The sequence below is a fragment of the Lampetra fluviatilis genome, chromosome 31 (assembly GCF_964198595.1).
Source record: "Lampetra fluviatilis chromosome 31, kcLamFluv1.1, whole genome shotgun sequence".
In the NCBI taxonomy this organism is placed as follows: Eukaryota; Metazoa; Chordata; class Hyperoartia; order Petromyzontiformes; family Petromyzontidae; genus Lampetra; species Lampetra fluviatilis.
This window is the reverse complement of record NC_136305.1, coordinates 12,501,623-12,527,294: the sequence shown is the minus strand read 5'-3', so window position 1 is coordinate 12,527,294 and position 25,672 is coordinate 12,501,623. Positions and strand designations below refer to the sequence as shown.

The following is a 25,672-nucleotide window of genomic DNA, read 5'->3' as shown; positions in this document are numbered from 1 at the left end:
ACCCTAACACAACAGCCTCCACCCAATGTCCACACCTGTCCACAATGAGCTCCAGTAGCAATGTGACCTCACGGGTGCCATCCTGATTTTGTTCCTCCAACTCCTGCTGCAGCAGCACGGGGAGGTCGAGGTGCCAAGCCGGGCGGTCAGGGTAGCGCCAAGACGGGCAGGCGTGGACACCGGTTCTTGACGCGACAGAGATGAGGAGGCCCTGCAGCTCTGTGAGATCACGACGCAGAGTAACGCAGCGCAGCTCTGTGCTGTCCATGTCAGTCATGGCCGTTGGTGGCTGGGGTGGGGTTGGAACAAGGAGAGAGTAAAAGCCTCAACATTGCAGAATGTATCTTCTTGGTTCTTTCGGTAAAGTCACTTAGAATGGAAATAATAAAATAATAAAAACATAATAAAATTATTCTCACGACGTTTCGGCCACAACGCAAGCAGCCGTCCTCAGGTGAAGACCAGGTCTGTCGGGGAGACAGCGTCTGAATGAAACAACACCACGCTTGGAGCGTATATTTAAGCTGGGTTGGAAGGGGGCGCCTTGACAAAAGAATTTGCATATCAAGAGGAATTTAGCATATTTATGGGAAATGTAGGTATGTGATTAGTACTACTTGTGAAATGCGTAGGAGGTGGGCGGGGGGGTTTCAAAGTCATATTATGCCCGTGCATTATGCAGGATTAGCAGCATCAAAGGGAGTGGGTAGGGGTAGCATTAATAAAGGGAAGGAATGTAATAGTATGTAGCTGCAGTAACTAAACAACCACGTAAAAAACTACAGTATAAACTACATAGTATGATCAGTATACTAAATATACTCTCCAATAAGCTGAGCTACTAACAGTAAGTAATACATTACAATTTTATGTCGCAAAAAAGATAGAATAATACATAGTGTAATATTACACTATGTATTATTCTAAGGTGGTGTATAGTAATACAGTATGTAATTTAATGTTGGGTTTGTCTATGGCAGCATATAGTACGGGGTAGACCCGTGTGATGTAAGGGAAAAAAGTATAGCTGGAAGCATATTATATTTTTTGCGACATAAAATTGTAATGTATTACTTACTGTTAGTAGCTCAGCTTATTGGAGAGTATATTTAGTATACTGATGATACTATGTAGTTTATACTGTAGTTTTTTACGTGGTTGTTTAGTTACTGCAACTACATACTATTACATTCCTTCCCTTTATTAATGCTATCCCTACCCACTCCCTTTGATGCTGCTAATCCTGCATAATGCACGGGCATAATATGACTTTGAAACCCCCCCGCCCACCTCCTACGCATTTCACAAGTAGTACTAATCACATACCTGCATTTCCCATAAATATGCTAAATTCCTCTTGATATGCAAATTCTTTTGTCAAGGCGCCCCCTTCCAACCCAGCTTAAATATACGCTCCAAGCGTGGTGTTGTTCATTCAGACGCTGTCTCCCCGACAGACCTGGTCTTCACCTGAGGACGGCTGCTTGCGTTGTGGCCGAAACGTCGTGAGAATTATTTTATTTTTATTATTTTATTATTTCCATTCTACGTGACTTTACCGAAAGAACCAAGAAGATGAATCCCTGCAGTCACGAAAGCTTTAAATCGAAATTGCAGAATGTAATTTATAATTTGGAAAAAAGTATTTGATCCCCTGCTGATTTTGTACGTTTGCCCACTGACAAAGAAATGATCAGTCTATAATTTTAATCGTAGGTTTATTTGAACAGTGAGAGACAGAATAACAACAACAAAATCCATAAAAACGCATTACAAAAATGTTATAAGTTGATTTGCATTTTAATGGGGGAAATAAGTATTTGACCCCTCTGCAAAACATGACTTAGTACTTGGTGACAAAACCCTTGTTGGCAATCACAGAGGTCAGACGTTTCTTGTAGTTGGCCACCAGGTTTGCACACATCTCAGGAGGGATTTTGTCCTACTCCTCTTTGCAGATCTTCTCCAAGTCATTAAGGTTTCGAGGCTGACGTTTGGCAACTCGAACCTTCAGCTCCCTCCACAGATTTTCTATGGGATTAAGGTCTGGAGACTGGCTAGGCTACTCCAGGACCTTAATGTGCTTCTTCTTGAGCCACTCCTTTGTTGCCCTGGCCGTGTGTTTTGGGTCATTGTCATGCTGCAATACCCATCCACGACCCATTTTCAATGCCCTGGCTGAAGGAAGGAGGTTCTCACCCAAGATTTGACGGTACATGGCCCCGTCCATCGTCCCTTTGATGCGGTGAAGTTGCCCTGTCCCCTTAGCAGAAAAACAACCCCAAAGCATAATGTTTCCACCTCCATGTTTGACGGTGGGGATGGTGTTCTTGGGGTCATAGGCAGCATTCCTCCTCCTCCAAACACGGCAAGTTGAGTTGATGCCAAAGAGCTCCATTTTGGTCTCATCTGACCACAACACGTTCACCCAGTTGTCCTCTGAATCATTCAGATATTCATTGGCAAACTTCAGACGGGTATGTATATGTGCTTTCTTGAGCAGGGGGACCTTGCGGGCGCTGCAGGATTTCAGTACTTCACGGTGTAGTGTGTTACCAACTGTTTTCTTGGTGACTATGGTCCCAACTGCCTTCAGATCATTGACAAGATCCTCCCGTGTAGTTCTGGGCTAATTCCTCACCGTTCTCATGATCATTGCAACTCCACGAGGTGAGATCTTGCATGGAGCCCCAGGCCGAGGGAGATTGACAGTTCTTTTGTGTTTCTTCCATTTGCGAATAATCCCACCAACTGTTGTCACCTTCTCACCAAGCTGCTTGGCGATGGTCTTGTAGCCCATTCCAGCCTTGTGTTATAGGTCTACAATCTTGTTCCTGACATCCTTGGAGAGCTCTTTGGTCTTGGCCATGGTGGAGAATTTGGAATCTGATTGATTGATTGCTTCTGTGAACAGGTGTCTTTTATACAGGTAACAAGCTGAGATTAGGAGCACTCCCTTTAAGAGCGTACTCCTAATCTCAGCTCGTTACCTGTATAAAAGACACCTGGGAGCCAGAAATCTTTCTGATTGAGAGGGGTTCAAATACTTATTTCCCTCATTAAAATGCAAATCAATTTAGAACATTTTTGACATGCGTTTTTCTGGATTTTGTTGTTGTTATTCTGTATCTCACTGTTCAAATAAACCTACCATTACCAGCAAAACGTCGTACTCAAATTGTAAATGTTGTGGATTCACTCTTCAGCATCTTCGGGCAAATCTTATTGGCGAAAAATGTTGCAAGTACTCTGCACAGACCTGGTTAACTAGTTGATGGGTGGTTGGAGTGCAGCAGCACCTTGCGTTGTTTATCCTATGCATTGTCAATAATTCTATTGAAGTCATTTTTTATGGCTGCTTGTTTTTTTTCATTAATTGTATCCCAATTGTGATATAGGTGTCATGCCACGAGTTTCACAATTCATTATAGAATTTAGCATCATCCTGTAACGAACTTGTTGGGCAAAGTCTTTGGAAGTTTAATTACAGTACAGGTAGTCCCCGATAACCACAATGCGTTCTTGAAATTCTTTGTGGAAGGAGAAATCGTGTAAATCGATCACTGATTTCCCATAAGAAATAATGTAAATAGGGGGTGTTGCATTCAAAGCCCCCAACTTGATCGACAAATTCATCATTATTACCGATTTATTATGACTATATTTTGGTTAATGCTTTTTATTGTTGCATTTTTATGTATATTTTCATGCATAACATTAAAAAAGAAAAGAAACAATGATGAAGGTAACCTAATGTAAAGAATACCGTAGTCTATGTATGCGAGCTGACTTGGGTGGAAGATAAAGACAAAACGTAAGAATAGAAAACGGATAAGTGCAGCAGGGGTGTAGTGCACCAATGCCATTACCACTTTCTTCCTTGTACTGGTGTAGTGACTGGGAATATCACTGTGTGGTGCCGGGCCTGTGAGGCCACGGTGGGATGTATACTGTTGTGTGTACACCCCGGACACGGGGTGTAGTACCAGTCCTAGTGGGGCCTTGGGTGAGCGCTGGTTAAGCGCGGTGGCACCACGCATAGCATACGGTGCGGGCTCCTGTTGAGAGAGCGAGAGAGTGTCAGCCAGCTAGGGTTACGTTGGGGGCATTATACTCTGGCTGACCTGGGGACATGTGTAGGGGTGTTACGGAGGAGCTGTATGTGTAGGGGTGTTAGAGAGAGAGCCGTTATGCATGGCAGCTTATGGGAAACAAACACAGTGGGCGGGGCTACGTGAGTGCACGGGGGGGGTGCTCTCAACGACGTCCGCACCAGGCAGCCCGGGGCCCCACCCCTCAGCGGGGGTGGAGTATAAAGGGTGATGTGTCAGAGGGCTCGGGGCAGAATGTTTAAGAAAACTCTTGAAGACCGAAGACTGCCTAGCTAGAGCCCTGGACTCCCCTGGGACGCCGCCCTTGTCAGGGCCGCGCAGGACCGAGCCAGCGGCGTGGTCCCGTGAACCAGAGCCAGGACTCTGGGACTCCGGGTACCGTAGCCCGACTGACCAGTGTCGGGCCAGACAGCCTCCCCGAGCCCAGTATTTGGAGGATTAGGAGGCAGGCTAGGGGTAGCTAGCCGTGTGTTCCCAGCTATCCGGGTGAGGGGGCCGATACCCCCTCCAGTACTGTATGTCCCCAGTGACTGTTGTGAAATAAATACGTGTGCCTCTACTCGGGTGTGCACGCGTCCTCAACGGTACTACATCTGGTGACAGAAGTGAACAACAACGAACATGGACACGCGCCGAACAGCTCGGGCCGGGGTGCAGGAGGCGGAGGACACCGCGGGAAGTGCGGTGCCAGAGACGGCTGATGGAGGCAACGAGCAGCCGGGGCCGAATGCATCCTTACCGGGGCATCGGGAGGAAGGGGAGTCGCCATCCGACGGACTTCGGCTGGCGCACGCGAGGCTGGCGGAGCTGCTGTATGCTGCTGCTGCCACACTCGAGAGCATCACTCGGCTGGGGGCTGCTGGACCGCCGCGGGGCGAGGACGGCCGACGACCGTTGCGCCTTCCCGCCATTTCTACTGACTACAACTTTGAATCTCCCGCCATCGCCGCAGCAGCTGCCGAGGGCATGGCCAGCCTCAACCTGGGGTCCGACATCGGCCTCGCAGGGGCTGCCGCGTCACCACCAACAGACGGAGCGTCACCATCAGCGCGACAGGCGATTCCATCTGTCGTTCGTGCCGACGCTCAGCCGAGTTGCGGGGACAGCAAAGCGCGGGCCTCCACGGCGATCGCTGCGCTACACCAAAGGCTGCCCCCGCTGAAAGAGTTTGTAGCTGAGGAGGGCGACTGGGGGGGGTTCCAGCGGCGCTTCCTCGCGCACCAAGAAATGGCGGGGTGGTCGGACGCCGAAGCCCTCTGCGCGCTGCCGGCGCTCCTCGACGGTGACGCCCTCGCCGCTCTTACGTCGGCACCGAGGGACAAGCGCTCCACTCTTCAGATGGCGCTGCAGTTGCTGGCTGGGGTCTACGGACCTTCGGCGGAATGCAGACAGCGATTTTACGATCGCCAGCGGGGTGCAAAGGAGTCGCCCCTCGCCTACCGTACGAGCCTTCTGGCGTTGGCAAAGACGGCCTTCCCTCGTATGGATGACCAAGGCGTGGACGCGATGGTCACTGAGAAAATTCTTCTGCTGGCGGACGACCTGGACATCGCCATCGTCGCACAGGAGGACACGGAAATGGGTTCCCTCCAGGCGGCGCGGCTCCTCCACGCTAACCTCCTGTCACAGCGACGGAAGGCCAGCAGGGCAGCGGCCGGGCGTACGGTGGCTGCCGTCACCACCCCGACGGAGGAGGTCTACGCCGCCGACTTCCGACAGCAGCAGAGGGTGGGAGTACGGGCGGGCCGGGATGGGTCGGGCCGCTCCGACCGTCCGTCATCACCGCCTGCGCTCCCGCGCTGCTATAACTGTGGCATCCGGGGCCACGTCGCCTCGGGGTGCCGCTCTCCTCGACAGCGGGGGACGACGCCTCGCCGGGACGCCGGCCCTCCTCCTCCTTCCAAGCTCCATCAACATGACCCGGCGTGTTCGCGGCACCCCACATGTTTGGCCAAAGCACACACCCGTTACACACAAGCACACCGCAACGAACGGGGGGCCAACATTGCGCACCGTCGGGCCAACACGCACCACTATGGGGACCCAAATCGAACCCAGGCAGTGGTCCGTGTTGGCCCACCGCGTTGTGGCGGCGTCGTCGGGGTCGTCGGCCGTAGTAGGGCACATTGACGGGGTCGAAGTGCGTATCCTCGTCGATACAGGAGCGTCGGCGACTATCATTTCGGAACTCATATACAACATTCTCCCCATCCAGAGTCGTCCTTTGCTACCGGTTAATGTCCCATTCTACGCTGCTAACGGGGGCTCATTGGGTATCATGGGTCAGATTCGCGCACAAATTTCGATCGGTGATATTAAATTGTCCGGCCCCATTTTTGTTTCCTCCTCGCTGGCGGTTCCGTGCCTGCTGGGGACGGACTTCTTGGGCAAAATGCCAATTCGGATTTTGATTGATCAAGGTTGCATTGAGCTCCCGTCGGGACGACGGATGGCGTTTTTGCCTTCCCCTACTGCGGCTCGGTCGGCGTTCGCGACGGTACCGGCGTTTGTCGTTCAAACGGTTCGCGTGCCGCCGGGGGCACAAATGTTGGTGCCCCTAAAACTTCGTAGGCCCTTCGCTAAGGGTGTTGGGGACCAGGGTGTCCTGCTGGGGCCATCTAGGGCCGGGGTTAGCGGGCCGCTTTTAATTCCCGCCCAGACCATCGTAAGGGGGGACGGGGACCCTTTCATCGCGGTCCTCAATGTGGGGTCGCAGGCCGTGGTAATTCCTCAAGGGACCGTGCTTGCTCATGCAATGCCGGTGCCCTGCGAGGAACCTGTCGCCAATCACGTTGGCACTGCCACTCTGCCGCTTCCACATTCGGACACCGATGAAGGGTGGCTTGAGGCGCTTTGTGCGGGATCGACGGACCTGTCGGATGTAGAGCGTCAAAAACTTAGGACACTCCTGCGCGAATTTGCCGACGTGTTCAGTCAGAACAAATTCGATTTAGGCTGTACCCATTTGCTGCGTCACCATATTGATACGGGTGACAGCGCGCCCATACGCCAAAATCCCTTCCGGCTGAGTCCCGCCGAGAAGGACCATGTCAAATCGGCTGTTGATGACATGTTAGCCGCCGACATCATTTCTCCCTCTACCAGCCCGTGGGGAGCGCCGATCGTTCTGGTTAAGAAACAGGATGGATCGTTGCGGTTTTGCGTCGATTTTCGCCGCCTCAACAAAATTTCCGTTGCTGACGCATACCCGCTTCCCCGTATTGACGAATCGCTGGACGCCTTGGCGGGGGCGCGATTCTTCTCCACATTGGATTTGCTTTCGGGATTCTGGCAGCTTCCTCTGGACGATGAATCTAAGCCTAAAACTGCATTCCGTACACCACATGGTCTCTTCCAATTTAACCGGTTGCCGATGGGATTACACTCGGCGCCGGCGACTTTCCAGCGATTGATGGAATTGGTTTTGGCTGGATTGCAGTGGGATTCGTGTTTAATCTATTTGGATGACGTTATCGTCTTTAGCAGAACATTTGACGAGCATCTCCAGAGGTTGCGGGCCATTTTCCTCAAAATGCGGGCTGCTAATTTGAAACTTAGACCCCAAAAGTGTCATTTATTGCGCGAATCGGTACGTTATTTGGGGCACATCGTTGGACGCTCGGGTATTGCTACCGATCCCGCCAAAACGCAGTGCGTCAGCTCCTGGCTGACTCCCACCTCGGTGGGAGAGGTCAGGAGCTTCGTTGGTTTCGCGTCATATTACCAACGCTTTGTCGCGGACTTTGCCACCATTGCTAAGCCCCTGCACGCTTTGACGTCAAAGGGGGTCCGCTTCCATTGGGGACAGGAGGAGGAGGCTGCGTTCCGCTCCCTTCGGGACGCTCTGGTTAATGCCCCTCCCCTGGTTTATCCCGATTTTTCAAAACCCTTTGTGCTCGATACCGACGCGAGCAACACAGGTATTGGGGGCGTGCTTTTGCCAGGTGGTTGAGGGCGTGGAACGGGTGGTCGCGTACGGTAGTCGAGTGTTGTCTCCAGCGGAGCAAAGATATTGTGTCACCCGTCGGGAACTGCTGGCAATTGTCTATTTCATCCAGCAGTACCGGCCATATCTGTACGGGCAGCGTTTCACCGTCCGTACAGACCATGCGGCGCTACAGTACGCCCTGCGAGTCCAACAACCATCGGGACAATTGTCTCGATGGCTGGAGGTTCTCCAGGATTTTGATTTTGAGACCACGTACCGTAAGGGCATTCGCCACACCAACGCGGACGCTCTGTCGCGCATGCCAACCACCCCCGAATGCGCATGCCTCCTGGGGTCGGGTCGGTGCAGGCATCCTGGTGAAATGCCTGTTCCGGTCTTGGCGGCTGCTGACGACGCAGCGTCAATGACGAATTCCATCGCACAACAGGGATCTGATTCCCTGTTGGGGTTGCCTGCCACGGAATGGGGGCGTTTGCAGATGGAAGATACCTCCCTCCTTGCGTTGCGCCGCTGCGTCGGGGACCGGGGGCGGGGGAGGGGTGATGCCGACGCATGGGAAATGCTCGGTGGGTTGTTAATGCATTGGGACGGGAAATCCCATCGACACCGGCTGGTGGTCCCTTCGGGGTTACGGGGTAGGGTGATGTGGGCCGCTCACGAGCGCCTCCTCCACCTGGGAACCCAAAAGACCCTGGCCTTGCTCCAACTTGATTTTTTTTGGCCGGGCATGACAAGGGATGTCGGGGATCTGTTAGGGTCGTGGCCTAGGTGTGCGCAGCGGAAACCACCAGCGAGGGAGTCGAACCCGCCCCTGCAGTCTATCAGGGTCTCCCGGGTGAACGAACTTGTCGCGCTGGATATTCTGGGACCGTTCCCCGCCACCCCCAGGGGAAATAGATATTTGTTAACCGGGGTGGAGTACTTCACGCGCTGGCCTATGGCCTGGCCCCTGGCCAACCAGTCGGCAGCAGCCATCGTGGAGGCCTTTGTCCAGGGATATGTCCTTGACAAAGGTGCTCCCGAGTGGCTGCTGACCGACCAGGGTAAAAATTTTTCTGGCAAATTGCTCCAACAGGTCTGTGAGATCCTGGGCACAAAAAAGATTCGTACCTCTCCATATCACCCACAAACCGACGGGATGGTCGAGCGGTTGCATCGTACCATCACGTCGATGTTGTCACAGCAGGTTTCGGACTCACAGACAGATTGGGACTTGAAAATTCAGGGGGTCCTGGCAGCGTACAGATTGGCCCCCCATGCGGCGACGGGATTTTCCCCCTTCTTCCTTATGTATGGCCGCGAACATGACCCACCTGTTCGGGCCCAGCTGCAGATCCCAGCGCCACAGGGAAAAACTCAATTGGCCGAACATGTTAAATTTAACCTGGAAAAATTGACAGAGGCGCGGGATGCTGCCATGCAGAATTCTGACATGCGGCAGAGGGCTAATGAGCGCCTCAGACTGGGTCGCGCGCATGTGCTACAGTGGAAGCCGGGGGACAGGGCATGGCTGCACTGTCCCCAGGTACCACTCGCGACCTCCTCAAAACTGGTGCGGCCGTGGCGGGGCCCCGTCGAGGTGGTTGAGGTCCTGAGACCTCAGTGCGTACGCATTAAATGGGGGAAGCGCCGGTGGTTTGTACACCCCTCCAGGCTCAAACCCTTCGTTGCGGTGCGAGGTCCCACTACACACGCGCGTGGCCAAACATGTGGGGGGGCGACCGACTCAAAGAGTTCGTCTCCGCTGCTCTCGCCTGACACGTTGCCGGCTGTCCCGCCCCCAGGTGCACCGGGAGTGACGGGCTCACGCCCGATGACCCCCACGGGGGATGCCGAGGGTCTTGCGACGTCAACAACAGACTCACTCGGAGATGGACACTTGCCACCCGACGGCCTGCCGGCCGGGGTTATCCCGTGTGACGGGCCTGCGGCGAGGACGCGCGCAAAAATGCGCAGACTCTTGTGACGCACGGAGTGAAAATGGGAAAAAAAGGAAAAAAAGAATTTTTTTTTTTTAAATATTTTTTTCCTGTGTACGTTCACATGTTATGCTCACTGTGTGCGGCGTCGGTGGTGTGCTCCTGGCACATTGCATTGTACGAATGTTGTGTTCGCTGTGTGTTGTGTGTGTGCTGGGGGGTTTCCTGAAAAAAATGTATATACGTTGGTTGTACGGATTTCGTATTTATTCGGGGGTGGGGTGCGTCGAGTTATTTTCCCTTCCTGTTGTTCTTCTCGTTGCGTTATTGTTGTAAAAATGAGGCACACGCTGGGGGATCGAGGGGTGAATAAACTTTTATTGTCAAGGTTGCAGCCAGGACGGCTGCGAGCTGTACAGGGGGGGGTGATGTAGGGGTGTTACGGAGGAGCTGTATGTGTAGGGGTGTTAGAGAGAGAGCCGTTATGCATGGCAGCTTATGGGAAACAAACACAGTGGGCGGGGCTACGTGAGTGCACGGGGGGGGTGCTCTCAACGACGTCCGCACCAGGCAGCCCGGGGCCCCACCCCTCAGCGGGGGTGGAGTATAAAGGGGGATGTGTCAGAGGGCTCGGGGCAGAATGTTTAAGAAAACTCTTGAAGACCGAAGACTGCCTAGCTAGAGCCCTGGACTCCCCTGGGACGCCGCCCTTGTCAGGGCCGCGCAGGACCGAGCCAGCAGCGTGGTCCCGTGAACCAGAGCCAGGACTCTGGGACTCCGGGTACCGTAGCCCGACTGACCAGTGTCGGGCCAGACAGCCTCCCCGAGCCCAGTATTTGGAGGATTAGGAGGCAGGCTAGGGGTAGCTAGCCGTGTGTTCCCAGCTATCCGGGTGAGGGGGCCGATACCCCCTCCAGTACTGTATGTCCCCAGTGACTGTTGTGAAATAAATACGTGTGCCTCTACTCGGGTGTGCACGCGTCCTCAACGGTACTACACATGTGACCAGATGATACTGGAGGGGGGCCACCGGTGGAGGGGGCCATTCGGTGGTCACATGGTCCGGGAAGAACTCTCGAGAGCCTTCAGGCAAGAACGAGAGAGATCGAGTAGGTGGGCTAGGTGAGTGGCAGAGCCAGCCCCACACCGGCGCGATATAAGGGGGGGCCCTGTGAGGGGCTCGGGGTTCTTACTGTTGGAGAGGCAGAAGATCCACGTCAAGCTTGAAGAAGCCTCCAGCCACGCGGTCCGGGACCCAGCTTGTGGTCCGGACCGGGATAGTGGAACCACGTCTAGTTCTGCCGTAGCGTGGTTAGTTGGGTGGTCACCACTCGAGGTTATGTTGTGTTAATAGCCCTGGAGTATGTTGTGCAAATCTAACCTATAAAAAGCATTCTTTATCTGTCTGTCCGTCTATCTGTCTGCGTACACTCGCTCGCGGGGAATTTGGCTCTCGGACGGTGGGGTTGACATCGCGGTCCAGCCCCCAGCCTCAGCCGGCTGGGCAATCTAGGCGAGACCGGGGGCTCTGCACGGGACTAGGCGTCGCCACGGCACTGTCAGGTGAGGACGTTGTGCTAGAGTCGATATATACTGCTACTAGCGGGAAATACCCAGCGTTGCCCGGGGCAAAAATAGATTTTAAAACTTCTGAAAACTTAAAAACATAACATACAAATGAAAATAAAACTCATTTAAAATAAAACCCAAGCATGCCAAGAATCGATGCTTTAAATCGCGCAAAGGAATCACAGGTTGTAGATTATCTTAAAATCGTCTTGAAGTGACGTCGCGCAACAGAAACATCCTGGATAAACCAGCAAATCATTAAAGAAAACGTATTACAACGCTGTGTGCTCAAATCCCAAGGTGATGCAAGTCAAACAACAACAATCATAACATAGATTAACCATGTTTTCTAAATCACAAAAATGAAGCTATAAAAACAATGTAACAACAGTAATCATAGGAACTGTGATTATCATTTAACAATAAACGATATACATAACATGTACGACCAAACTTGCAGCCATAGCTGGCAGCATGACACTCCCAGTGTGAGCGAGTCAGTGGTAGTGTGAGTGAGTGTATGATCTGTGAGTCATCGTATGATGAGTGAGTGTATGATGAGTGAATTAGTCTATGATGAGTGAATGGGTCAGTGGTTGTGCGAGTGAGTGTATGATGTGTGAGTGAGTCAGCGTATGATGAGTGAGTAATCATATGATGAGTGAGTGTATGATGAGTGAATTAGTCTATGATGAGTGAATGGGTCAGTGGTTGTGTGAGTCAGCATATGATGAGTGAGTCAGCGTATGATGAATGAGTGTATGATGAGCGAATTAGTGTATGAGTGAATGGGTCAGTGGTTGTGTGAGTCAGCGTATGAGTGAGTCAGAGTATGATGAGTAAGTGTATGATGAGTGAATTAGTGTATGATGAGTGAATGGGTCAGTGGGTGTGTGAGTGAGTGTATGATGTGTGAGTGAGTCAGCGTATGATGAGTGAGTGTATGATGAGTGAATTAGTCTATGATGAGTGAATGGGTCAGTGGTTGTGTGACACAGCGTATGATCAGTGAGTCAGCGTATGATGAGTGAGTGTATGATGAGTGAATTAGTGTATGATGAGTGATTGGGTCAGTGGTTGTGTGAGTGAGTGTATGATGTGTAAGTCAGCATATGATGAGTGAGTTAGCGTATGATGAGTGAGTGTATGATGAGTGAATTAATGCGTGATGATTTCTTTAAACAAAAGGAAGGGGCAGCAATGGGCTCTCCTTTATCTCCTGCTATAGCAAATCTGTACATGGAAAACTTTTAAACAAGAGCACTTGCCTCGAGTACATTAAAACCATCTTTTTGGTTTAGATATGTGGATGACACTTTGGTTGTCTGGCCACATGGTAAACATACACTTAATGATTTTCTAAATCATCTCAATGCACAAAACCCGGCCATCCAGTTCACCATGGAAATGGAGGTGAATAACACACTCCCGTTCCTAGATATTTTGCTTGGACATGGCCTAAATGATAAAATAACAGCATTTACAGAAAGCGAACGCACACTGATGCTTATCTGAATGCAGATTCACATCAAAGCTTTCGTGACTGCAGGGATTCATATTTTTGGTTCTTTCGGTAAAGTCACATGTCGGGTAGTGGAGGGTTACGACACATTTATAAATAATGCGATTTAAACCAAAAACGTTTATCATTAGATACTACTGCAGTCAGTAGTTATTACAAGCGGCAAGTCCCCAGGACAGGACGGCATCACACCAGAGGTACTGAAATGTGCGAAACCCGCCGTCCTCACAAAACTCCATGAACTTCTCTGCCAGTGCAAGGAAGAAGGAGCAATGCCTCAAGACATGAGAGACTCCAACATCATCACCCTATATAAAAACAAGGGTGACCGTGGGGACTGCAATAACTACCATGGCATCTCCCTGCTGAGCATCGTGGGGAAAACCTTTGCCCGTGTGTTCCTCAGCAGGTTACAGATACTAGCTGAGAGGACGTATCCTGAGGCTCAGTGTGGCTTCAAAGCAGGAAGGTCCACAATTGACATGCTCTTCTCCTTGCATCAGCTACAGGAGAAATGTCGAGAACAGAGAATGCCCCTGTACTTGGCATTCATTGATCTTACAAAAGCCTTTGACCTCATCAGTAGGGAAGGCCTTTTCAAACTCCTCAAAGTAATCGGCTTCCCACCAAAGCTGCTGGCAGTCATCTCTTCTTTCCATGACAACATGAAAGGAACAATACAACACAGCGGCACCACCTCAGAGGAATTTCCCATACTCAGCGGTGTAAAGCAGGGGTGCGTGCTTGCCCCAACACTGTTTGGCATCTTTTTCTCACTTATGCTCACTCATGCCTTTGGGACAGCAGAAGAGGGAGTCTTTGTCCATACAAGATCTGATGGTAAACTCTTCAATCTTGGCCGTCTCAGATCCAAAACCAATGTCTGCAAAGTCCTCTTCAGAGAACTCCTATTTGCTGATGATGCCGCGCTGATAGCTCACACAGAACAAGGTCTGCAGACACTCATCGACCACCTTGCCAATGCCTGCAACAACTTTGGCCTGACAATCAGTCTGAAAAAGACCAATGTCATGGGCCAGGATGTCAGAGACACCCCTTCCATAAATATTGGCAGCTACACCCTGGAAGTCGTTCAGGACTTCACCTACTTGGGTTCTACCATCACCTGCAATTTGTCCCTTGTTACAGAGATTGACAAGCGCATTGGGAAGGCGTCTACAGCTATGTTCAGGTTGACCAAAAGAGTGTGGGAGAACAAATCTCTAACGCTCAACACCAAAGTACAGGTGTATCGGGCCTGCGTCCTTAGCACCCTCCTCTATGGATCAGAGTCCCGGACAACATACGCCCATCAAGAACATGGACTAAACACATTTCACCTCCGATGTCTCAGGTGCATCCTCGGTATCAGATGGCAAGATCGCATTCCAAACACCTCAGTCCTCAACTTGGCCAACATTCCCAGCATGTACTCTCTACTCAGTCATATGCGCCTGAGATGGCTTGGACATGTGCGCCGCATGCAGGGTGGCAGAATACCCAAGGATATCTTGTATGGCGAGCTGGCATCAGGCACACGGGTCACTGGTCGCCCGGTCCTGCGCTTTAAAGATGACTGTAAACGGGACATGAAGAGCTGCGACATCAACCCAAATGACTGGGAGAAAACTGCCGGTGACCGACTCAGCTGGCAGCAAGCTGTGAAAACAGACCTCAGGAGAGGCGAGGAGAAAAGACACACTGCTTGGCAGACCAAGAGGGAGCGACGTAAAGAACAAGCAACAAACACCTCTGGAGCTGCCACCGCATTCACTTGCAATTGTTGTGGCAAGGATTGCCACTTAAGGATTGGCCTACTAAGTCATTCTAGGCGCTGCAAAACCTACAGCTGACCTCATAAGTGCAAAAGAAATTGTCTCTCGAGACACAAAGGCCTATGACAGTTATTACTGTAGAGCCAGATACTACTGTAGAGTCAGATACTACTATAGAGTAACTAGATCCTACTCACTATATTGTATGTAGGGTATTTAGGTATATATGCCTACGCGGGGGTAAAAATATTTTTTGAGGGTGGCAGGGGGGTCGACAATTTTCGGAAACCTTTTAGATTAACTATTTACCCCCCCACTTTCTATAACTTTTTTACTTATAATTTTGTTGACAGACAAATAGAAAGACAAACCGCATGCCGAGATTTCACAATAGCTTAGTATTTGTGTATGTATATGTTATGTTTGTAAGTTGAGAAGTTTTGAAATATATTTTTCCGTCGGGGGACCCCGGGTACTTCCCGCTAGTCTTCTTTTTTTCTTCTTATCTATAAAAGTATCCGCGCGCTCGCGCTTGCGGGGGATTTGGCTTTCGAACGGTGGCCTTCACGTACAACATTTTTTGCCAGGCAACACGCCCTAAGCCCCGCGGTGGGAATAGGCTATTCCGTTTTCCCATCCGTAAACTTTCAAGTAGTTTAATTAACACATTTGTGCCGTTTCTATTATTAATTATTTACTTATTGCGCGACATCGACCGTACCAACTGAGAATTGCGTGGGGGGCAGACCCTGCCAAGTCATGCGCGTTCGCTAGACCTCACGGGGGACATTTCCTTTCACGTCTTTTACAGCCAATACATACACACATAACGCTGCGGATATTTCTTCACAGTGTGATGTCCTCTTTGCCGCCCCCAACACCATGCGTCCAGTTTATACTACAGACTCCGTAGATAATAATCTTTTAGTGCTTACATAGCATTATTCTTGCACGGGCAGAGGATGCTGGGGGGGTGTGGGGGTAGCGGCCCAGTCCCTAGCCTGGCAACGTGCCAACTCCGCCACCTCGCCAATGTAGGCTAGGAAGGTAGCTACGCATGGCACAAGGCCTCGACACGGCTATGGTAAGTATAAATTTCCTTGCTTCTTATGCTAACAACTCACGTCCATTGTTTACTATTGTTAAACACGTTAGTTGACAAACATTATAATAATGTTTGTGTGCTGATAAAAAATGTGCTTTATTGCTTACTATTATGAAACAAATATTGCCAGATATTACAATATTTATCTTTGTGTGCACATACCAACTCTGCTTAATTGTTTACTATTATTAAACTAATCAGTTGCCAAATCATACTATAATAATGTTTGTGTGCAGATAATTACTCACGTTCATTGCTTACTATTATTAAACAAATAAGTTTTCCCATATTACAATTATTATGTTTGCGTGCAGATAACAACTCAGCTTCATTGCTTACTATTATGAAACAAGTTGATAGATGTTACAATAATAATGTTTGTGTGCACAAAACTCTTTTTTTATTTTTGGTTGCTAAATTTTCACTTTCTTTGCTGCGCTTTTATGATGCTGCGACGGTCTACTGCCAGTCTATGATGTGGCCTGCTGCCTGCTGATTCATTAACGTCAGTGCACTGCCAACCTATCATCTACACTGCTAATTTTCCTTTTCACCATTTACAGTGTATGCCAGTCTATAATATGTTGCCTGCTTCCTGACCTCACTCAATATACTGCCAGCCTTTCATGTCGACTGTAGCAATGCTTATGTTATTGAGTCGGCATACTGCCAGTCTATAATCTCGACTGTTGCTTGCTTCTCAACTTAACTGCGCGTACCGCTGCTCTTTAATTTACACTTATTTCTGATTATTTCTTCAATGTATTTATATTGTTTCCATCGCTCTCGTTGCGCTATTTACTCATACGTAGTACTGCGATACTGATAGCTGTGCCATCATCGGGGATTTCTGTGCCCATCGATGTGTGTCTTTGAGTCCATATGTGTGTGCGTGTAGAGCCATGCGTGTCTTTAAGTCCATGTGTGTGTCTGTCTTTTTCAAACAGACAACGCCACCTTTTTGTGTGTGTATGTCAAAGTGTTTATGTGTGTGTGTCAGTCCAAGTGTGTGTGTCAGTCCATTTGTGTGCGTATCAGTCGCTGTGTGTGTGTTAGTCCATGTGTGTGTGTTAGTCGATGTGTGTGCATGGCTCCATCTGAGTGTGTAAGTCAATGTGTGTTTGTGTGTCTATGTGTGTCAGTCGATGTGTGCATGTACGTCCATGTGTATGTGTGTCAGTCCATATGTGTGTGAGTCGATGTGTGTGTTCATCTATGTCTGTGTATCTAAAGTAGATGTCTGAGTGTCACAGTCCATACGTGTATGTGTGTAGGGCTATGTGTGTGTCAGTCTATGTATGTGTGTAAGTCCATGTGTGTGTGTGTCTTCGTCCATATGTGTGTGTGTAAGTACATGTGTGTTTACGTCAATGTGTGTGTGAGTCCACGTATGTCTGTGTGTGAGTCGTTGTATGTGTGTACGTCGATATGTGTGTGTTACTCCATGTGTTTGTATCTCAAGTGGATGTCTGTGTGTGTGAGTCTATATGTGTGTGTAAGTCGATGTGTTTGTGTGTGTGTGAGTCGATTTGTGTGTGTCTCAGTCCATGTGCGTGTGAGTTAGTCGCTGTGTGTGCATGCTTCCATCTTAGTCATTGTAAGTCCATTTCTTTGCGTGTCTGTAGGTCCATGTGTGCATCTTAGTCCATGTGTGTGCTGTATTGACCTGCTCAAGGCCTATGATACCATCAGTAGGCCTGGCCTCTGGGTTGTTCTTCGTGTTTTCCGAGTTCCTGACCCACTGCTCACCATCCTTAAGGACCTTCATGATGGTGAGCGGCCCCGCATCAAACTACGTGGCCGTGAGTCAGAGCCATTCCCTGTACACCTTGGGGTGCAACAGGGATGTCCTCTGGCTCCCACTTTATTTTACATATATTTGGACCACGTAGTTAGTGAAGCCTTCAATGGCTGTACCGGAAGAATTTCCATCTCGTACAGATACAATGGGAGGCTGATCGATGTCCGGGTGCGGTCAAGGGATGGCTCCCTATTGCTCAACCACGTTATGTATGCCAATGATCTGCTAATTGCTGCTCACTCGGAGGAGTTCGAGGTGCTGCTGCTGAACCTGGAGCTTGCCACCAAGAGGTGGAGCCTTACCATCAGGCCCACCAAAACTAAGCACCTGCCTGGGTATTTTCTACCATCGGACACTCCACCCCCACAACTCCCAATTGGTCAGGGACGGTTGTGGAGATAGTGGAGAGTTTCCCATACCTTGCCAGTGTGCTAATGACCAGCTCCGGTTTAACAGCAGAGGTCTCACTCCTAATCAGTCGAGCCGCATTATCTTTTCATCGGTTGCGTAACGCTGTGTGGAAGCTACCTGCTCTATCACTCCGCACGAAGCTTCAGGTCTTCTCGGCCACGGTCATTCCCTCCCTTCTCTATGCTTCTAAAACTTGTGGAACCTAATGGAAGATCTTCGCCGGTTATATTGTGGAACCTAATGGAAGATCTTCGCCGGTTATAAACATTTAGGATGGCCTGCCTAGGATCCATCCTGGGTTTAACCAGGCTGCATTGTGTGAGCTCACAAATCCTTGAAAGATGTGGACAAAGTCCCATCGGTGAGCTCCTCCAGCAGGCAAGGCTGCGTTGTCTGAGTCATGAAGCCCGCATCCCCAGCCACCGCATGCCTAAACAGATTTTGTTCGGCCGGATCGAGGGGGCTAAACGGGCGCGGCACAGGCTAGAGAAGATATGGAGTGATGTGGTACAGGAGGGTGTGGAGCTGAGTGGACTTGCTGATGACTGATACCAGTGGTGTCAAGATCGGCCTCTGTGGAGGAGGCTCCTGAAGGACGCTACTGGGCAGTTGGAGGCAATCGCTCTCCAACAACAACGGAGGGCGGAGGAGCGACGCTCACAACAACGAGCGGAGCGCCGGGTGGCTAAAGCACAGCAAGTTGCCACAGTCGGGGCCACAGGTGGTGCATCACCCAGTCGTCTCAGTCAGTCGACCTGCGCCATCTGGGTTTGCCCCGTGACCTCCTGCCAGCGGGCGTTCGACACTTCACATGGCCTCAAGGTGCACATAGCCTGGCACAAGCATTGTGGTGACGTCACCACCACTTAGTGGCGAATGTGTTGCTCCTAAGAAATCTGCGACTCCGTTGGACTCACTACACTTGTACTACAACTAGAAGCATCACCACACTTCTCAGCCTAACCATGCATTATGAATACACTATTTTAAATGTTAAAGTAAATGCAGAGTTATAGAATTTCTAGAAACAACGCACATACGTCTGAGCTCGAACAAGGCGGAACAAAGACTGATGGGGTGGCTCGCTGCTGCTGCCCGTTTACACGCGTTTACACGCCTCGCGCTAGGGTACTGTATTGTACGCAGGAACTTGGCGATTTTCCGCTTCTGGAAAATTCTCCAAAAATTGCGTGAAAACGTGTTAAGTCGAGCGTGTTAATCGGGGACTACCTGTACGTTGAAATGCAGGATAAAAAAAAACTAGTTATTTAGGAATTCCAGAATCCATTTTGATTTCCAATTCCCCCCCCCCCTTTATTTTGTTTTAGAATGTGCTATTTCTGGATTAATACTGCATGAACAATTCAAGATATAAGTGATATAAATAGAAACAGAATGAACTTAAGGTTCTGAATGGGCTGTTACCTAAATGTTAATCAAAACTTTAGGATATCTACATATATTGAACAAAATAATACAAAGTATATTATGAAAATCATAACCAATAAATAAACGCAATCCACACACAACTACTTGAATACTAACCAATAAATAAACGCAATCCACACACACATTTAAACACTAACCAATAAATAAACGCAATCCACACACACCCAAAGAGTAATAAATAGTAATTCACGCCTATAACTTTAAAATGTAACTAATTATCATAATTCACACAATGACGATTTTCATATTTACCACCTCACCAATAATGTATCCTTCTACATATACTAGTACAGGACGTCACGTTGACCTAATGACTGTTAATCATGTTTTTTTTATTCATAAAAAGCACAATTGTGTAATCTCCATTCCAATCCTGTATTTGGAATCGATCGTAGGGTTGGAGTCAACTCCATTTCATACCAAAAATGCCAGGACAGTAATTGATTCCAAAACTTAACAAACGGCATCGGGAATTAATTATTCTGTAATCGACTCCCCATCCTTAACTTTATGTACAAAGCCACTAAAGATCTCCATCTGGCCTTAACGGATTGCTAGGGAAAATGCTGTTAGTGAGCACCTTTATAAGGCCAGCATTATGCCCGGTCGCCTTTGTCTCCCCACTGGCGATGTTTAAACACCGCACCAGGTACTCAATTGAGACTGGTTGAGCACTCATAGATATTTATTTTAACGAGCACCTATGAAGAGCAACACAAAACACGAGGGGATGGCCACCACGCCCGGCTGCCTTTGTTTCCCCTTAGGGGAGGCTCAGGGGCGATTCAGATAATCATCACCGGTCTTGGCCGTTAGCGAGAATGAAACGCTGGTTCGCCGGGTTCGTAGTACGGCGCTCTTACCGCTACGCTACACAAACGCATGGACAGTGCACACTGACACTTCTTAACAGGGCTACGACGTTTAGGAAACTATACAGTCCAAGACACTGCCTGCGTGAATGATTCCGATATTTAACGAGCTCGCAAAAAAACTGCTCTGCACTGAAAATACGACTCGTCATTGTAAACAGGTCGAATTCACGCCGGAGCAGCTGTTACTGAACTGCTGCAGTTGTGATAGGCCTCGGCCGACCAGGGTTGGGCTGCGTTATGACCCCATGCCAACTCGGAATCTCACGATGGTGCCGGCTTCGTGTCTCCGAGCTATATCCACGGCATCGCAGGGCTGATAAATGGCGTGGGATTGTATATACGTCTTCATCCATCAGTGGATAGAACATGTACTAATTTACAAACTGCACAGTGTACCCGTACACTGTACATACAGTACTCGGGCTGTGAAACTTCCCGCTCTGCACTGTAGCTACCGTATTTCCATACCAAACGTTCGTTAAACTGGTCAGCATACTGTAACGTAGCATCTTAAGAAATACGAACATTTTCGTTATATATGTATATATAGCAATTCTCTTTAAAACTTTACACGCAGCAAAGTTGAACATTGGCCTTACCTGCTGCTGCGCTAAGTGTTGCCATGGAGACGACGCGTTGCTAAGGTGACGTCACCTATCAACGACACCACTGCCGGCGGTCGTGTTGATGAGCAGGGATTGATTAAAAATGAATAACGTTATGAGCATTACTACTGCATCAATACAGAGACATACTGTATACATATTCATTCGTGTCGTTATAGCGTGTACAAGCAACACAAATAACGAGACAATTCGCCTCCACATATCTGCCATCTCATCAACAACACGGCCTTCTGGGAGGGCGTAATTTCAGCAGCATATCTTTACATACTGGACATCGTTGAAAAAAGCTTTATAGCTCATCGGATTCCTCCAATATAAATATGCTCATTCTAAAACTGATCATGCACTCACAAAAGGTCGTGTGGCTGATGGAATGTGTTGGAAAACATGTGGAGGGCCATATATGCGAAGATGTAATGTTTGCCTATGTATTGTAGTGTAAGGGTCAACAAAGGTCAACTTAATTAATGCTGTGGTAGGTCAGATCTTAATGGAGGAGCACGGGATTGGCCAAGTGATTCAACGGTAAATCAATTGGTGAACGGTTAGGGGCGGCCAAAGAACAGGATTAGTGAAAACTTTTGAGAACAAGAGGTTAGGGATGAAACAGATGATAACAAGAGGGGGAGGGGTGACGTGCACACGGGGCTCGTATGACACGGCTTCCTACGAGTGTGCGTGTGGAGAACGGGATAGCGTTCCCTTACCAGAATATCGCGTCGTATTTACTCCCACGACCACTGCCAGCCCATATGCATTGGTTAAATGAATTGTTTTTTTTTTATGTCTTGCTATTCATGTCTTAATTACACTCGCTGGTCTACAACTCCAATAATATGAAATATCAACATTAACACTATGCCTACATCAACGATTTGAAAGAACATTAAAAATAATAACATCGCAACATTAACAATACGATTCGTGTTCAAATAAACAATGACATAAAACAGCAATGTTAATGCTCATATAAACAGCACGTGTAAACAATATTAGCAACATCTGGTGAACTTTTTTACAACCACAAATGAGCTACAATATAAGCACATCACAACCTTAATAACCACAGGCTCGCTGAGAGGTCATGAGACAGACCAGAGGCGAACTAGCTGTATTTTCGCAGCATGGCACTCCGCTCGTTGTTGTGAGCGTCGTTCCTATGTTGATGGAGGGCGACTGCCTCCAACTTCCCAGAAGCATCCTTTAGGAGTACAACCACTACAAGCACATAACCAGAACCATATAAAGCACAACAACCACATAACTATAACCACATGATAGCCGAAACAATAACCACCAAATAGAACCATAACTACCACATTACAACCACTATATAAGCGCAACATCTGCAATATAACCACAACCCAAACATAATTATAACTATATTATGACCATAACCATAAGCACATTCTAACTGCAACCATAATCACGTAACTATAATATAACAACCATTATTAACGCGTAACCATAAACACATTCCAACCACAACCATATGCACATTATAATCGCAACCATAACCACGGCACGTGCGATAGAAGCTGGCACGATGGGATGTGTCCCGGCCAAATTTGGACCATACCAACTAAACTTCCGAGCAATGGGAGGTGGACACAAGCAATGGCTAATAGACGCACGTTATTTGCCCGTTTTAGAAGGTGAATTCAATATATCAATGTTATGGACATGTTAAATATATTAAAACGTCCTCTGCAAAAAAATTGTGTTTGTTTTATGCCTGTTTTTCTCCCACAATATTTGAGATCCAGAGCGACAGATACCTGCGACATATGCAGATACAACAAATAAGGGCTGCATTGTGTTGTGCTTGGCAGGGCATGATCATCAGCGTTTGTGCGAGATATTTGCGTGCGATATATGTTGTGATTCATGTGATACATTATGGTGGATCTTGATTTGAAGCTTTCGCGACTCATGAATCCATACCCTTTGGTTCTTTCGGTAAAGTCACGTAGATAAAATAATAGATCACGACATTTCGATTGCAACGCAAGCGACCGTCTTCAGGCGAGAAAGTCGGCTGCGAGACACGGCACGAAATATAGACCCGGGTGGAAGGGAGGGCTGCCTGATTGGCAAGAGGGCAGGGCCAGAAACCCGTACAAACGAACGGAAGAGAGAGAAGTGCACCGGCCGCAATTCAAATGATCGTGAGAGACACAGAGAAACACCGCAAGTCACAGTCCGCTACAACACGAGCGTCACCGCCACATCGAGGGAAAGGAGCAGCGGTGGCCGTGCCGGTGAGACATCCAGCCTGCCAATGCAAAGACATCCAACCTGGCAATGCAACTCAGAGTCGGAAATAACTGCTAAAACTCAGCAGGTGGAAAGGAAACATTACAGCCAGTTAAGACTTTACCTGGTTAATAACGTCCTTCCAATGATTGCTCAGTCTGTACCCGTTTTGTCGGTTGAAATTGTGTCTGTGTTTATATATCTGGGTGGCTTCAAGGACAAATCTTTGATGGTAACCCAAAGGTTTGCAGAGTACCTTGCTCTCGGAGAAAACAATATCGTGTGAGCCTACCGCGTTAAAACAGTGATCAGCTACGGCAGAGGTATTGGTTCTGCCGCGTTTCAAATCTGCCTTATGTTCGCGAACATGGCCCGAGACATGTCGTTTCGTTTCCCCAATGTAACTGCTGCCGCAGACACAACTTATATTGTAGACACCAGGATATTGCATGTCAGGAATCACATCCTTCACAGATGGGATCAAATCATGAATTTTGTGTACTGTGATGAACCGAACCCGGATTCTTGTGCCTGCTCAAGATTTTTGAAATCTTCTTGGTAACCCCTGCTATGTATGGCAAGGTGATGGTTTTGATTTGGTCCTCAGATGGTTCTCTCCCCATGGTTGGGGATACAGCTTTGCGGATTGTGTGGTCTGAATATCCATTCCTCTTGAGGGCTTGGTGTACATGCTCCAGCTCACTGGCTAGGTGGTGCTGGTCCTAGATGCAACAGGCCCTATTGTGTAGTGTTTGATGAGGGAATTCTTCTGGGCTGGATGGTGATGGGAATCAGGCTTTAGATAGGAATCAGTGTGGGTGGCTTTCCTGTAGACAGACTGTCCCAACGAGCCATCAGGTCTCTTCTCAATCAAAACATCCAGGAATGGTAGTTTGCCATCATTTTCCACTTCCATGGTGAATTTGATGGATGGGTGTATGGAATTGATGTGGTTGAAAAATTGGTTCAGTGCTGGATGGCCATGTGGCCAGGTGACGAACGTGTCATCTATGCATCTCTTCCACAAGGACGTAGGGTGGATGTCTGGATGGCATCCGTCTCAAATTTCTCCATGAAAACATTTGCTACCACTGGTGATAATGGAGAACCCATAGGGGTACCTTCATTTTGTTTGTAGAATGTACCATTACAGGTGAAGTGTTGGTTAGGCAGTGCCTCACCAAAGTTGGTACATCAGGATTCAGTCCCTGTTGGACCAAGTCTTCAATGATTGCAATGGTGTCAGGCACAGGTACCTTGGTGAACAGAGAGACTACATCGAAATTGACAAGCAAATCATCTGGAGATATCGAGATGTCCTTGATTAGAGAAACAAGGTGAGCTGAGTTAAGTACAGCTGAGGTGGTCTTGCCCGTGAATGGGAGCAGGGTCTCAGACAGAAATCGGGCCAGTTTGTAGGTGGGTGAGTTAATGGTAGATACACACATTAAAAAGCTATATGTTAACAAGATTGTTATCAATCAGAGTAACAGCCCAATTTCCGAAATCCTAAAATCCCCTTGAGATAGCAAACACCATGAAGAAATTCCAACCACGAGGGAAGAGGGGAGGCAACCAAGCAGCTGCAACCACAGGAGAACGACATCAAAGGGATTCCGTTTTTGCGAGAGACGCGCAGAGGGGGGAGAATTTCAGATATAAGCAACAACACCGAACACGCAATTTAGTCTTGCTACGGCAAGCTCCGAGGGGTGGGCCCCGCAATCGACCATGGATGACAAGGCTTGCAGAGATGTGTCGGCGCTGACAGACGAAGTATTGCTGAAAGTTGTATTCTACATTGAGTGCCAGCTCCCACCAGCAGCTGCAGCAAGAGAGAAAGAGTGACGAGCAACGACAAGCAATCAACCTGGAGAAAGGGTGGAAAGCGCCAAGCATCGACTAAGCGAGCATCGAACAGGACCAGCAGAAGCGGCTATCGATTAACCACGAGCGTGCGGACTCGAAAGCCGAGCACACTCCTGCAAAGGTCGAATCTACAACCGTGCCTGGTGCAAGGGAGAGAGCGTGACCGGCGCAACCAAGAAAGAGTGTCGGCGCTGGCGAAGGTGTCAGGTGTTCGACACACACATCGACGCAACACAACCGAGAGTGTCGGCGCTAGCGACCAGCGGACGAGCTGGGAGCACTATCGGGCACCGCCGAAGGCGAGCATCGTGCCAACTCAATCACCTAGCAGTGGAGAAAAGAGCGTGACCAGCGTATTCGAGAAAGAGTGTCGGCGCTGGCGACCAGCGGACGAGCTGCGAGCGCTATCGGGCACCGCCGAAGGCGATCATCGT

The 25,672-nt window shown here is 48.9% G+C and overlaps 1 protein-coding gene across 2 annotated transcripts in view; it reads right to left on the bottom strand.

The window, feature by feature from the left end:
* CCDC157 (coiled-coil domain containing 157) overlaps window positions 1-22,361 on the bottom strand; it is a 58,326-nt gene extending 35,965 nt beyond the window's left edge. The window contains exons 1-3 of one of the 2 annotated variants that reach the window (XM_078871157.1): window positions 22,209-22,361; window positions 21,087-21,141; window positions 36-289 (exon numbers count right to left, since the gene is read on the bottom strand). In XM_078871157.1, coding sequence (XP_078727283.1) covers window positions 36-277 — 242 coding nt within the window. In that variant the 5' untranslated portion in view covers window positions 278-289; window positions 21,087-21,141; window positions 22,209-22,361. The remainder of the gene's footprint in view (window positions 1-35; window positions 290-21,086; window positions 21,142-22,208) is intronic. The other variant, XM_078871158.1, reaches the window with a different exon arrangement.
* Window positions 22,362-25,672: the final 3,311 nt, after the last annotated feature.